Source organism: Myodes glareolus, chromosome 25, assembly GCF_982192425.1.
Source record: "Myodes glareolus chromosome 25, mMyoGla1.1, whole genome shotgun sequence".
NCBI classification, from domain to species: domain Eukaryota; kingdom Metazoa; phylum Chordata; class Mammalia; order Rodentia; family Cricetidae; genus Myodes; species Myodes glareolus.
This window is the reverse complement of record NC_142050.1, coordinates 45,468,485-45,481,309: the sequence shown is the minus strand read 5'-3', so window position 1 is coordinate 45,481,309 and position 12,825 is coordinate 45,468,485. Positions and strand designations below refer to the sequence as shown.

At 47.1% G+C, this 12,825-nt stretch overlaps 1 protein-coding gene and 1 pseudogene across 5 annotated transcripts in view; both read left to right on the top strand.

The window, feature by feature from the left end:
• The window catches only part of Znf746 (zinc finger protein 746), a 22,452-nt gene extending 17,679 nt beyond the window's left edge, over nucleotides 1-4,773 (top strand). For 2 of the 5 annotated variants that reach the window (XM_085683571.2, XM_085683574.2), the window contains exons 5-7: nucleotides 204-395; nucleotides 991-1,116; nucleotides 2,175-4,773. In XM_085683571.2, coding sequence (XP_085539697.2) covers nucleotides 204-395; nucleotides 991-1,116; nucleotides 2,175-3,292 — 1,436 coding nt within the window. In that variant the 3' untranslated portion in view covers nucleotides 3,293-4,773. Of the gene's footprint in view, nucleotides 1-203; nucleotides 396-990; nucleotides 1,117-2,171 lie in introns of all 5 variants that reach the window. The other 3 variants (XM_085683570.2, XM_085683572.2, XM_085683575.2) reach the window with 2 other exon arrangements.
• On the top strand, nucleotides 3,995-12,825 carry LOC146889561 (glyceraldehyde-3-phosphate dehydrogenase pseudogene; annotated as a pseudogene).

Genomic DNA, 12,825 nt, shown 5'->3' with positions numbered 1-12,825 from the left:
ATACATATGAGAGCAAAACTCCAGGGCAGCTAGGACTTACCCTTGGATCAGCCTAGCCCTGAACCTGTCTGCGTGTTTTTCCTTCTCACCAGCCCACGTACCCAATGCCATGACTTTCTTGCACTGTTAGACCCTAAGGATCTCCTTGATCATATAGACAGCCAGCTCAGACCTGAGGGGCTCACATGCTCTCCTTTTCCTAGGCTCTGGAGCTCCAGTTCCTGCCCCTGACCTCCTGATGCAGATCAAGCAGGAAGGTGAGCTCCAGCTGCAGGAGCAGCAGGCTCTAGGTGTGGAAGCCTGGGCCGCTGGACAGCCAGATATTGGGGAAGAGCCCTGGGGCCTCAGCCAGTTGGACTCTGGGGCAGGAGACATCTCCACAGATGCTACCTCTGGTAAGTAATTGAGACAGGGGAGCAGATTCTGGCATGAGTTTTAGGGACTGAGGGTAGAGGTTGGGAAGGTGCCTAAAAGCATATGAGGAACTGTGAGCTCTCAGAAGCCTAGGAGTTGCAAAGAGGGCTCAGTGATTAAGAGCAGAGTGCTCTTTCCAGGGACACAGGTTCAATTCCCAGCACCCACATGGCAGACTGTCTTAAGGGGATCTGATGGCCTCTTCTGGCCTCTGAGGGTACAAGGCATGCATATGGTGCACAGACATACATGCAGGCAAAACACCCATCTGTATAAAATAAAAATAAATCTTAAAAAGAAAAAAAATCTGGCCTGACAAGAAGCTTTTCAAACCTTCCTTGAGGCATAGGCTCGCCTTTTGTTGGAGAAAGGTGAGTTGATAACATCTGACTTTTCCAGTGCTTCAGAGAAGGGAGCAAAACACACTGACTTCAGAGAGGCCAATGCACATGGACATTCAGAGCAGGGCTTTCAGGGTTTCACTGCCCTCCCTCACCCTTCAGTTTTCATGTTCACTATTCTCCCATGTCCTTGTCCTTCCCCTAACCCACAGGCTACAATTTCTCTTCCTTACAGGTGTCCATTCCAACTTTTCAACCACCATCCCGCCCACTTCCTGGCAAGCAGATCTCCCTCCCCACCACCCCTCTTCAGCATGCTCAGATGGGACACTGAAGCTCAACACAGCAGCATCCACAGAAGGTACAGGAGTAGCAGGAAAGGAGAATGAGTGCCTGGCCTGGGAGCCCATTCTTACTGGTCAATTGTCCCATCCTTCCAGCCACCATGCACTGAGTCTGATCTTACTCAGTGCCTTCTGCTCTCTTCTCCTTCAGAACTCTCTGATTTGAACAGTCTTTCTTGAGAATGCCGATACTTTTTTATAGATAGTTCCTTTTGTGTAGAGTTAGCCAGTCTATTCATATTTGAATATGAATATGAATTTGAATATGAAGAAAGGCTGGTTTCTTGGAGGACAGGCCTTCCCCTCCCCCCAAGCAACCTGTGGCTCCCATGGCACAGATGCAGACAGACTGAGCTAAAACCACTTCCTAGATATCAGTTCTGCCAAAGACAGCGGAAGCCAAAGTTGGAAAGAACAACTCTCACATTCTTGTATTCATTCTCTTGTTTGAAGGCCAATTATCTGTCACCTTAATAAAAATTTCTGTCATCTTTTGCCACCCATAAATACACTAAAAATCCAATAACAAGCCTTGGGGTTAAAATTCAATATATTTAGATAAAGTCAAACAGTTCTATTTGTTCAGTAACATTTTGGTCATCAGGTAACTGCAGTTACTGTGTACCAGATGACATGCTGAGGTACCTTTGGATCTGTTGTCCAAGCTAATCTTGTTGCCCTGTGGAGTTGGGCATTCACAGTGGAGCTGTGGTTAAGAAATGTGTCTGACAGCTGTACAGAGTCCCAGATGCCTCAGAGGCCAAGCTTGTGCTTATGCATTATTTTTAGTACATGGCCATCACATTCAGAATCCCTTTCTTAGAATAAACTCATGATTTAACAGCCAAAGAAAGAGAAAACAGAATCTGGGGATGAAATTTAGGGTTGCTTTTACAGTGGGGAAGTCACCGGGCCAGATCAAGCTTTTGGCTGGCCTCTCAAACAGGACGGACTGCTCGTCTGAGCTGTGGTGTTCCGATGGGGCAGGCTGATTGCTGCGCTTTCAGATGAAGGGCTGACCCTTTGTCCTTTAAAAAGGTCCAGAATGATCTCTGCTCTTTTCTCTTCTCAGCAGACGTAAAAATTGTTATCAAAACAGAAGTCCAGGAAGAGGAGGTGGTGGCCACACCTGTGCATCCCACCGACCTGGAGGCTCATGGGACTTTGTTTGCACCAGGCCAAGCTGCAAGATTCTTTCCTAGCCCTGTCCAGGAAGGAGCATGGGAAAGTCAGGGCAGTTCTTTCCCTAGCCAGGACACGGTGCTTGGGCTGCGGGAGCCCACTAGACCAGAGAGGGACATTGGTGAGCTCAGCCCTGCCATAGCACAGGAGGAGGCCCCTCCAGGGGATTGGCTCTTCGGTGGTGTCAGGTGGGGCTGGAATTTCCGGTGTAAACCTCCAGTGGGCCTGAACCCAAGGACGGTGCCTGAGGGGCTCCCGTTTTCCTCTCCTGACAATGGAGATGCCATCTTGGACCCCAGCCAGGCCTCAAGACCCTTCAACGATCCCTGCAAATATCCCGGCCGGACAAAAGGCTTTGGTCATAAGCCGGGACAGAAGAAACACCCAGCAGCGCCACCCGGAGGGCGGCCCTTCGCCTGTGCCACATGCGGAAAGAGCTTCCAGCTGCAGGTGAGCCTGAGTGCTCACCAGCGCAGCTGTGGACTGCCTGACGGGGCGGGCACAGGGGCAGCTTCTACCGCTACTGGAGGTGGAGGTAGCAGTAGTGGTGGTGGCGGAGGCAGCAGCGGAGGCGGGGGTAGCGCACGGGACAGCAGCGCCCTGCGATGCGGGGAGTGTGGCCGCTGCTTCACACGCCCTGCACACCTCATCCGCCACCGCATGTTACACACTGGCGAGCGACCCTTCCCTTGCACGGAGTGTGAGAAACGTTTCACAGAGCGTTCCAAGCTTATCGACCACTACCGAACGCACACGGGTGTGCGGCCCTTCACCTGCACAGTGTGTGGCAAGAGCTTCATCCGCAAGGACCATCTCCGCAAGCACCAGCGCAACCACCCTGCAGTGGCCAAGGCGCCCACCCATGGGCAGCCACTCCCACCACTGCCAGCTCCTCCTGACCCCTTCAAGAGCCCCGCAGCCAAAGGACCCATGGCTTCCACAGACCTTGTGACTGACTGGACTTGTGGCCTAAGTGTCCTGGGACCCGCTGATGGTGGAGGGGACCTGTGAGGGCCCCCAACCCTTCTGTGGTCCCTGCAGGCCACAAATGTACAAAGTCCCGTGTGCAGACAGCAGGGTGGCCAGAAAGCTCAGAAGCAAAAAGGGAGACTTGGCAGAGAACCAAATTTCCCTGTTGCTGAACTGATCATTGGAAAGAAACTATCAATGCAGCCTCCACGTAAAGAGAGTAGGATTCCATCTGTGAGACTGAACATCTTAGTAGAATCTTAAGTAATTTAATTACAAACCCGTTTTTGTTTTTCTCTTTAATTCTTGAGAAAAAAAGATGGAAAACAGTAGCAACACCGGTTGAAGTTCTGAGGTGTACTTGTGGCTTTCAGGGGTGTGTGTCCACCTTGTCTTACTAGTGTTGGAAAGGTGGTCATTGGGAAGACCAGGCAAGGGTATTCCCAACCTTGGATCATACAGTCCTGTGGCAGGCGAGTTCCCATTCTGTCCGGGCAGCTGGTCTGGACCTTAGGCCCTGGGTGACGAGGACACTGCGGCCTAGACAGCTTCCGCTCAGCAGTAAGGACTCCTTACTTTCTGAAAAGACCCTAATGCCCAGCCCTGACTTTTCCTTTTTTGAGCCATCGGTGGTACCTGTCCAAGGTGGTAACATTCACTGTAGTAGTGACTCCTGGACCTGGCTAGGAAGAGTCGTATTGCACTGTAGTAGTGTTAGATCTGGAGGGTGTTGGGCCCTCGAACATGAGGTCACAGAAAGCCAGGGCCACCCATCTTGGGCTGTGTCTATCATCCATAGATGCTTCCCTTGGCTGCCCATTGTGCAGTATGTTCGTTTTCAAAATGGCTCCACCTCACATTGGGAAGCAGCAGATGGGTGGTTCTTTTTAAAGAACAAATAAAGGGCTCAAAGGGGACACAGCCTCTAAGTACAAGTACGGTGTGTTCCAGGAACTGGGAAGAGCTCCAGCTGAGTCTCGGTTCTCGTGGAACACCAGTTTAGGGAAGGAGAGGTTTTTGAGGTCTTGCCCTCTTAAAAAAATTGTCCTATACAAATGGATCAAATCATCAGGACACAGAGAACGGCCTCGGCAGCTCAAGCTGGACGGCCCCCAGTATGTGTGCTTCCGCATGACTAGACACACAGGTAGTTGGAATGCCAGGTAACTGGGTAAGTGGCTTCCTCAGGCTTGCCTGGATTATCTTCACAATGGAATTAGAGCTAGGTCCAAGTTTCTGTCAATACAGTGCTGTCCCCACCACACATAGCCATTCCCATTTTGTTAAAGCGGCCACTGGTCCTCTTCCCCAAGTGGATAATGACTCCCTGAGGAGGGCAGAGACCATAGTGCCCATTCGACTCCCTTCTGCGTACTTTTATTAGAAATAGACTAGTTAAGAAGATTGTTTCTATGTACTGTATATTTTGTACCTGTTTACACTTCTAATATTGATATAACTGATATTTTGAAAAACAAATGAACAGAAAACATCCTGTTAAAATAAAACCTAACCAGCACCAAGGCTGTTTGATGGATCCATTCTTAGACAGTTGGCCATTTTCCCTGCTGCTTCTGAACAGCTTCTCTATGAGCCCATGCCCCGAGCCCACAGCTAACACTTGGCCACTCTGGGAACATGAGAGGGTGATTTCAGGGCAGTTTGACTCCCTGGAGATAAACTGGATTTTGGAGAGAGAATCAAAACCTACCAATCACTTTGCTACAGACTGTAAATTCAGTTTATATACTTTAGTTTACTCTGAGATGGTATTCAGGAAGATAGGATACTCTTGGAGAAAACTATGGAATATCAAGAAAATGGATTTAAACTATTGAGTCCTCCCACCCTTCCTTGCCTGGAGAGGTGGCAGTACCTCTAGATGAAACCTGGTTTTGCTGCTTCCAGTGGCATTTCTGCCATACTCCCACCCAAGGGCTAATCAGTGTTGACATTTTACCTCATACTTTTGGAATTTTTCATCTTTGTCATAATTTTTTAAGGAAAAGAAAAAAAATATTTTTTGGGCTGGAGAGATAGCTTAACAGTTAAGAGCACTTGTTGTTCTTGCAGAGGACCCAAGTTCAATTCCCAGCACCCGTGTTAGGTGCTGTGAGCCTCCTGTAATTCTAGCTCCAGTGGCTCTGACACCTGGCCCTCAGAGACACCTGCACTCATGAGCACACGCTCCCACACAGATATGCATAATTAAGAATAAAGATATATACAATTTTATTTTTCACTTATTTCATAATATTTTTTCCATGAAGGACATAAGAATGTGACAGAGGGATGGTTCTACCAGGCCCATGATGGAGAATCATAACAATGCCTAACTCTTTGCTAACTTGACCCCTTCCTTCACTTCTGGTCATCTCTCCCATTGGATGTCCCCAGTACTGAAATCCAGCAAGGAGGCCTACCCAGTTCACTGCACCCTTGCTCTACCCAACCCCTCCACTCCTGCATGCATTCCCACACTCTGCAATGCAAAACTAACAAGCCAGAGAGCCTGGCCGTGGTTCCCCAATAAAGAATTTCTCCATCCTGGGTTGAGTGCCACTTTCCAGATGACAAGACAAGATGGGTGAAGCTGCATTTTAACCATATCAGTAACATCAAGTGGTGGTGCATTCCTTCATCCCAGCAACTAGAAGGCAAAGGCAGGAGGGTCTACATAGTTCCAAGTAAGCCAGGACTTTTCATAGTGAGACCCTGTAAAAACAAATAAATAAATAAAACACAGCTGGAAAGTAACTATCATTTTTTAAAAGTTCTTTTCATGTGTGTGCTTATGTGTGTTCATGTGTGCTATGTGTGTACAGCAGCCCTCAGAAGTCAGAAGAGGGTATTACATTCCCTGGAACTGGAGTTGCAGGCACCTGTGAGCCACTACACTGGTTCTAAAAATCAAACTAGGTCCTGTGCAAGAGCAGCAAGTCCTTTCATCTGCTAAGACATTATCTCCAACCCAACTGTGATCTTTCTGAACACTTAAGTCTCCTACATCACTGAAAGTCTCACTGCCAAAGAGGCCCTGCTCCATGCTCCCTGGCTGGCAAAGGAGTCTCCATTGCCCGCTGGTTAAAATCTAAAACTGAGCATAGCACTTCTAACCCGGGGGGGGGGGGGGATTCGTTGTGCTTTCCCATGTTCCATTTGCATCTCACCCTAGACAAACTGAGCCACTGCTCCCCTGAACTCTATGCCACAGCAACCGCAAACAATATCCACCTTCCCTTGTCCCCAGTCCATCTGGTACATTCCTACCTCCCCTTGCTCCTGGCTCAAAGAATCGTGCAGCCTCCCCTGGTCTCTGCCAGTGGAACTGACACCATCTCTGCCTATGTCCCAGACTCCTGTGTAGACTCCATCTGTCACCTTGTCCCACCCTTTTCTACCTTGTAGATGTCTATGAAAGTTGCCCATTTAAAAACACAACAACAGGCTTAGAAAACAAGGCCTTTTTTTTCTTTGACAATTGTAAGGCAGAGTTTCTAATTTGGGTGTAATTGACATAGTATCCTACAATGTACACATGATTGTTTAAAAATATTAAAAGACCATTTAGACAATAATATATACTGTCCACTAATTTCTATGTCAATTTTTAAATGCGGGGTATCAGGTATGGTGGCTCACATCTATTAATACCAGCATTTGGGGAGCTGAGGCTGAAGGATCACTTTGAGTTTTAGGTCAGCTAGGCTACATAATAAACTTTCCAAGCCAGTCTAGGCTGCAGAGTGAGGCCATTTTAAACAAGGGGGTGGCGGGGGTGGGGAGCCACTGGAGAGATGGTTCAATGGGAGCACTTGATCTTGCAGAGGACCTGGGTTTAATGCTCATGGTAGCTCACACCCATCCATAAGTACAGTTCTGGGACACCCTCTTCTGACCCTCTTCTGACCTCCACAAGTACAAAACATGCATAGCACACATACATACATGCATGCAAAACACTCATATACATAAATCTAAAGAAGCTTTTTAAGTAATAAATGCAGATATTGTGAACCATATGACCCAAACATATTTCTGATATGCATATCTTGAAATTCTGAATATGATTTAATAAACATGCTTTCAGATACAAAGCTAAGACAAAAAATAAAGGGAAAGACTATATGCCCAAAATGAAGAAAACTGCATGCCCAAGTTACAATCATAGAAGTCCCTCTTGCACCTGTCTGGGGTTGGGTGGGTCTGGAGAAGGACACAGCCATAAGTCCAAGGATTCCCCAAAACTGGACTCCACAGAAACCTTGTACACCATGTCATCAGCACACACGAGCTTCCAAAACACGTCCTGGTACCATAGCACCATGTGAAGGTGAAGGTGGGTCTCCTGGGAAGCAGATGCTAAAACAATTTGAAGCACAAGAAGTTTACTTGTGAAGATGAAAGGAAGAGGAAGCCAGTTTTTACAGGCCACAGGCAGGTGGAGCACCTGTGACAGGAAGATGCAAGGAAGCAGGTTTGGAAATCAGGAGCACAGCAGGATGTAGACCTGGCAGTTTCAACCTGCCAAAAGGTGATCTAGAGCCCACTGAAGGACTCCAACCCTAACCCTAAATGGCCAGGCCCCAACCGCCTGCTTCTCAGTCCCTGTCAAGCAGAACATGAAAACCAAAGCATTTCCCAAAGGTGTCCACGGCAAGCTGAATGCGAGTCCTTAAACTGAGATCCAAGTTGTAGAGCAGCATGGCTGCCACAGATGACAAACGCTGGTCTAGCTCAAGCTGGGCTCTGGCCGTGGTAAGAGCAAAACCCTCCTTGAGAATTCAAAACCAGAATTTGGAGTCGGGCAATGGTGGTGCACACCTTTAATCCCAGCACTCTGGAGGCTGAGGCAATCTGGTTTATAAAGTTCAAGGACAGCCAGAGCTGCACAGAGAAACCCTGTGGAAAACAAACAAACAAACAAAAAGACAAACAAAACAAAGCAAAAAAACAAACAACAGAGCTTGTATCTGTTAGTACCATACCTAGCAGGTTAGGGGTTCAAATTTACACTATCCGAGGGGTTGATATATGGGCAGAAAAACTGGGCAGAGAACAAAGATACAACTGAAGTTTCCAGGTGAAGCAGGGTTGGCAACAGGAGGAACCACCCCAGAATATGGACCTCAAACCCTGCTCAATATAAACACACAAACTATTACAAAACCAGAAACAATCTCGCTGAGAGGTGGTGGTACACGCCTTTAATCCCAGTACTCTGGAAGCAGAGACAAGCAGACTTCTATAAGTTCGAGGCCAGCCTGGTTCACAGAACGAGTTCCAGGATAGCCAAAGCTACACAGAAAAACTGTCTCAAAAATAATAATAATAAATAGAAACAAAACAATCTACCATTATTAAGAAACACTAACATCATGGTTGTATTCAAGAACTCAAATTCATATAAAGATACTCCTAAAGTCAGATGCTGTGGCTCACACCTCTAATTCCAGTACATGGGAGGCAAAGGCAAGTAGATCTTTGTGAATTCGAGGCCAGCCTGATCTACACAGTGAGTCCAGGACAGTCAGAGCTACATAGTAAGACCCTGTCTCAAAAAACAAAAGATAATATGACTGTTTAGTGCGTATAAAACTAACAGCACAAAGGGGCAAAGTAGAAAATGCATAGTCAATAGAAACCACTAAGCCTTCAATCTTCTATGCAACTGTGAACCCTACAAGCTACAATAAAATCAGCCTTGTAAGATGTGCCCATTGGTCCAATAGTGGCATGAATGTCATGGGAGTAACTGACCCCTTCTGACTGGATTTAAGCCCCATTCCACAGATGGAACCTATACCTGGCACCATTATCAGGGCCAAGAACCTGTGGCTAGACAGGCCTTAGGCTCTAGGGTAGAACGTACTATTATTCTCTCCGCTAAAGGGACACAGCATTAAACTGACTCCTGCTATAGATTAGTGTGTCTCTCAAACCTCACCAGCCTCATCAGAAAAGCTATTTAGTGCACAGCAATTAACACAGAGGCCCACATTTGGTCAACGTGCAAAGAATAAGGAACTACCAAGCGTTTGCCCCTAAATGGTGCATCCTTATCACTCTCTTCTTCCACCAAGGCTCAGGGATCGTGGTGGGAAAAGGGGTGAGGGGTGGAAGGATTATGAGAGCCAAAGGTGGTAGGTGACTACACGAGAACCCAGCAAGGTGGCTGCAAGTGTGAATTCACAGCAAGCACAATACCTGCCACAGCTCAAGCCAAACAAAATCCCAGCACGGAGGGAGAGGGTGGGCACAAAGCCAACCCTTGCTGTGTTGCTATTGGTAAATAGACAGTTGCCAAGACAAGGGGAGTTAGTTTTCTTTAAGAATATGGTCCTGGGTAGGTGAAACACTCTACAGTGGATGGCCACACAATGATATAAACAGTGCTAATTGGATTGGATTTTTTCTTTCTTTCGCTCTCTTTTTTTTTTTTTTTTTTTTTTTGGATTTTTTTGAAACAGGGTTTCTCTGTGTTGCTTTGGAGCCTGTCCAGGAATGAGCTCTTGTAGACCAGGCTGGCCTTGACTCACAGAGACCCGCCTGCCTCTGTTGGGATTAAAGGCATGTGCCAGCCCAGCATCCCTGATGTGGGGAGCCCTGTGACCCATAGCGTCTGCATCAGGAGGGCTACACGGAGAAACCCTGTCCTGGCAGGGGAGGGGGGAACAGGTGGGAAGGTATTTCTAGACAATCATGGGATCCCACATTTTCTTTAAGATTTATACATGAGCGCTCTATCTGCATGTATGACTTTATGCAAGACGGGGCATCGGATCCCACTATAGATGGTTGTGAGTCACCATTTGGATGCTAGGAATTGAACTCGGGACCTCTGGAAGAGCATTCAGTGCTCTTAACGACTGAGCCATCTTTCCAGCCCTCTATCTTACAGCTTTAATCCTAGCAATTAGGAGGCAGTGACAGGTATATCTTCTGAATTTGAGGCCAGCCTTGTCTACACATGGAGTTCCAGGCCAGTCAGGGCTACATAGTGAGAACCTGTTGCGAAAACAAATAAATAAGGTATTTCCAGAAGTAAAAGAACAGCATCTTAGTTAAGGTGTGTCGGTTTCTGGGGCTGTGATGAAACCCCAGGACCAAGAAGCAATCTGGGGAGGAAGGGGTTCACGTGGCTCACACTTCCACATCGCAGTCCATCACTGAAGGAAGTCAGAACAGGAACCCAACAGGGAAGGAACCTGGAGGCAGGAGCTGATGCAGACTCCATGGAGGGGAGTTGCTTACTGGCTTGTCCCTTATGGCTTGCTCAGCCTGCTTTCTTATAGAACCTAGGACCACATGCCCAGGGATGTGGGCTGGGCCTTCCCCCATCTATCATTAATTAAGAAAATGTCCTACAGGTGGATCTTATGGAGGCATTTCAAATAAGGTTCCCTCCTTTCAGATGACTTAAGCTTGTGTCAATATGACATAAAACTAGCCAGGACATATCATCACAAAAAATGGGGGAAAAAAACGTAATGACCTGATTAAACAACAGAACCACCAATAGTTGAAAAGAATCATGGTCCTCATTCATCAGTATTGGGGAGAACTCATTCCAAAGCCCTTACCCCATAGTATTTGTATATAGCCTATGCACATCCTCCCAGATGGCTTCAATCACATCAGTATTTCTAGTGCCATCTAACACAATACAAATGCTATACAAATAGTTGGTATACTGTATTATTTAGGGATTAGTGACTATTTTTTTTAAATATTTTATGTCTAATCCCACAAATACTGAGAACTAACGGTAGCTACATTAAAGAGAAGAAAGATCCTAGAATGAAGAGGAGAGAAATGATAAGTGGAAACTGTAGCTTTGGAGCCTATCCTGTAGACCAGGCTGGCCTTAAACTCACAGAGATCTGCCGTCTCTGCCTTCTGAGTGCTGGGATTAAAGGCGTGCGCCACCACTGCCGGCAGGCCCTGGGATTTCAAAGGTCAGAGATGTCAGAAGTAGTGTACCCCTGTAACCACAGTACCATGGAGGCAGAGACATCAGGAATTTAAAACTAGCCTGAGCTACATGAGCTTCTGTCTTTAAAAAGTTTTTAAATAAAATTAATTTTTTAAAAAGAAACAAAAAGACAGATGCCAATTTGATTTAGGCTCTTCTGAGACAGGGTCTCACTTTGTAATACTGGCTAGCCTAGAATTTACTATACAGACTAAGCTGGCCTCAAACTTACAAAGATCCACCTACCTCTGTCTCTACTGAGTGCTGGGATTATTGGTTATGTGCCACCAAATCCAGTGAATCAGGTTTTAGACTTTTTAAGTCAACCATACAATTTAAAATGTTCATTCACAACACTAAAAGAATAGCAGAATGGCACCTAGCAGAGGGAAAAACGAAGAAAACCTGCTTTGTTGAGCATAGTTGTGTATGCATTTAATTCCAATACTCAGGGACAGAGGCGAAAGAACCTGTTGAGTTCCAGGCAGCCTGGGGTATATAGTGAAACTCTATCGTAAGGAAAGAAAGGAAGGGAGGGAAGGAAGGAGGGAGGAAGAAGAGCAGGCTCTGTGATCCTCCAGAGACAGCCATATCTTCTCTCCTCATGCAGTACCAGCTCGGCCCTGAGAGTGAATGGATTTGGTAGTATTGGGCACCTGGTTACCAGGGCAGCCATCAATTCTGGCAAAGTGGATACTGTTGCCATCAATGACTCTCACTGATCTCAACTACAAGGTCTACATGTTCCAGTATGGCTCTACCCACAAGTTCAATGGTACAGTTAGGACTGAGGACGGGAAACTTGTCATCGATGGGAAGGTCATCTCTATCTTCCAGGAGTGAGATCCTGGCAACATCAACTGGGGTGATGCTGGGGCCAAGCGTGCTGTGCAGTCTACTGGGTTCTCCACCACCATGGAGGTCAGGGCACATTTGAATGGTGGGACCAAAAGGGCCATCATCACTGCACCTTCTGTCAGTGCCCCAAGGCTTGTGAAGGGTGTGGACCATGAGAAGTATGACAACTCCCTCAAGATTTTCAGCAATTCTTCCTGCACCACCAACTGCTTAGATCCCCTGGTCAAGGTCACCCACGTCAATGTCAACATTGTACGACTCATGACCACAGTCCATGCGAGCACTGCCACCCAAAAGACTGTGGGGGCCCCTCTGGGAAGCTGTGATGTGATAGCCAAGAGACTACCCAGAACATCATCCTTTGCATCCACTGGTGTTGCCAAGGCTGTGGGCAAGGTCATCCCAGAGCTGAACAAAGCTCACCGGGTTGGCCTTCTGTGTTCTACCCTTAACATGTCTACCTTGAATCTGACATGCCACCTAGAGAAAGCTGCCAAGTATAATGACATCAAGAAGGTGCTGAAGCAGGCAGGGTAGGGCGCACTAAAGGGCATCCTGGGCTACACTGAGGACCAGGTTGTCTCCTGCGACTTTTCCTCCTACCCACTCTTCCTCCTTTGATGCTGGGGTTGACATTGTTCTCAGTGAGAATTCTGCAAAGCTCGTATCCTGGTATAAAAACGAATAGAGCTACAGCAACAGGGTGGTGGGTATCATGGCTACATGGCCTCACAAAGAGTAA